General features: G+C 40.8%; 1 protein-coding gene across 1 annotated transcript in view; it reads right to left on the bottom strand.

The window, feature by feature from the left end:
- LOC104948227 (ER lumen protein-retaining receptor 3-like) overlaps positions 1 to 1,194 on the bottom strand; it is a 2,514-nt gene extending 1,320 nt beyond the window's left edge. Inside the window, exons 1-2 of the mRNA XM_010774399.1 lie at positions 1,185 to 1,194; positions 551 to 865 (exon numbers count right to left, since the gene is read on the bottom strand). Of these exons, the coding sequence (XP_010772701.1) occupies positions 551 to 865; positions 1,185 to 1,194 (325 nt within the window). The remainder of the gene's footprint in view (positions 1 to 550; positions 866 to 1,184) is intronic.
- Positions 1,195 to 1,472: the final 278 nt, after the last annotated feature.

Genomic DNA, 1,472 nt, shown 5'->3' with positions numbered 1-1,472 from the left:
GCTACGCTCTTGACAAAGCTAACCCCCAGGGAGAAGAAAACATTCTTTGCTTCCTGACGTCCCCCCCTTTACCTACCTATGCTGCCTAGCACAAGTTTAAAGCCGTTATTTACCGTGCGGGTTACGCGTGAGGATTTATTATTAACTAGTGCCGGTGGTTTGTGTGTAAGTTGATTTTCCCCCCTTGGTCCGGCAAACCTTTTACACTCTTCATCTTTCCATGTTTCTCTAAAGAAGAGGGACCAATGAAAACGTTGTCATGTTGCCGTTGGTCACCATGGAAACATTCATTAGCTAACAATGACATTATTGTTCTATTAATATAAAGGGAGGTCAGGTACTCTTTAAAACAGCTGCTAGTTATGGGTACTTTTTACTGAAGTACATTTCAAAGCCTCTTTACTTTTACTTGAGTAAAGAAGTTTAGTCAGTACTTCTACTTTCACCAGAGTATTTTTAAACACGAGTATCTGTACTTCTACTTGAGTAAAGGATGCGAGTACTTTTGCCCTCTCTGCTTAAAAATCCCTGTGCACTGGTGTTAACTCACCCCTAGTGACGTAAAGGTAGAAGAAGTCGCAGTAGAAGATGGTCTGCACGACGCCGGACACCACGGCGATCTGGTCGAAGAAGCCCTCCGTGTGGTAGCGCCACACCCAGTTGGCGATGTAGAGGGCCCGGTAGAGGCCCAGGAAGAACAGGTAGTGGGTGGTGATGGACTCCGCCTCGCCCGTCTTGGTGATCATGAAGAGCTGTGGCATTATGGCCACAGACTCCAGGAAGATGGAGAAGGTCCACAGGATCTGGAGGGAGTCAGTGGGAGAGACATTCATGAGTGGAACTGCTAACTGAGATGTTAAAAGTACTAATTAAAAGAGGTGTATTGTTCAGTCTGCCGCTATGTACATCACATTATTATTATATACCAGATTAGGTTTGTAAAAGATGTGCAAGTACATTTTTGTTTTAATTTTGCACTGTTTATATGTTGTTCTTTCTGTTGGTTGAGGTTTAATCAGATGTCGAAGAAGTATTCAAAGTTAAGCGGAAGTAAAAAAAAACTATGGTCTTTAAAAATTCCATAACTAGTAAAACTCCTGAGTTCAAAACTTTACTTAAAAGTATTAGGATCAAAATATACACATTCTGTAGTTGTAATGCAGATTATATATGATTAGCAGTACAGCACAGCATCATATCATATAAGGATTTCATAACCATGAATACATTTGGGGGGTCAAAAGTATGATATCTGCCTCTAAAATATATTGGAGTAAAGTATAAAGTAGCATAAACTACTGGGAGATACTCCCGTAAAGTCAAAATAATACTTAAAGGGGACCTATCATGCAAAATGCACTTTTGTACGTCTTGTATACATGAATATGTGTCCCCGGTGTTCCAGGGAACTCACCAAGTGTCAGAAAATACAACCCTCTCTCTTTTCCTCCATACCCAAATCTCTAAATACG

The sequence above is a fragment of the Notothenia coriiceps genome, unplaced genomic scaffold, assembly GCF_000735185.1.
Source record: "Notothenia coriiceps isolate Sejong01 unplaced genomic scaffold, NC01 NC01_scaffold00013928, whole genome shotgun sequence".
In the NCBI taxonomy this organism is placed as follows: Eukaryota; Metazoa; Chordata; class Actinopteri; order Perciformes; family Nototheniidae; genus Notothenia; species Notothenia coriiceps.
The sequence above is the reverse complement of the archived record's forward strand: the minus strand, read 5'-3'. Positions and strand labels throughout refer to the sequence as shown.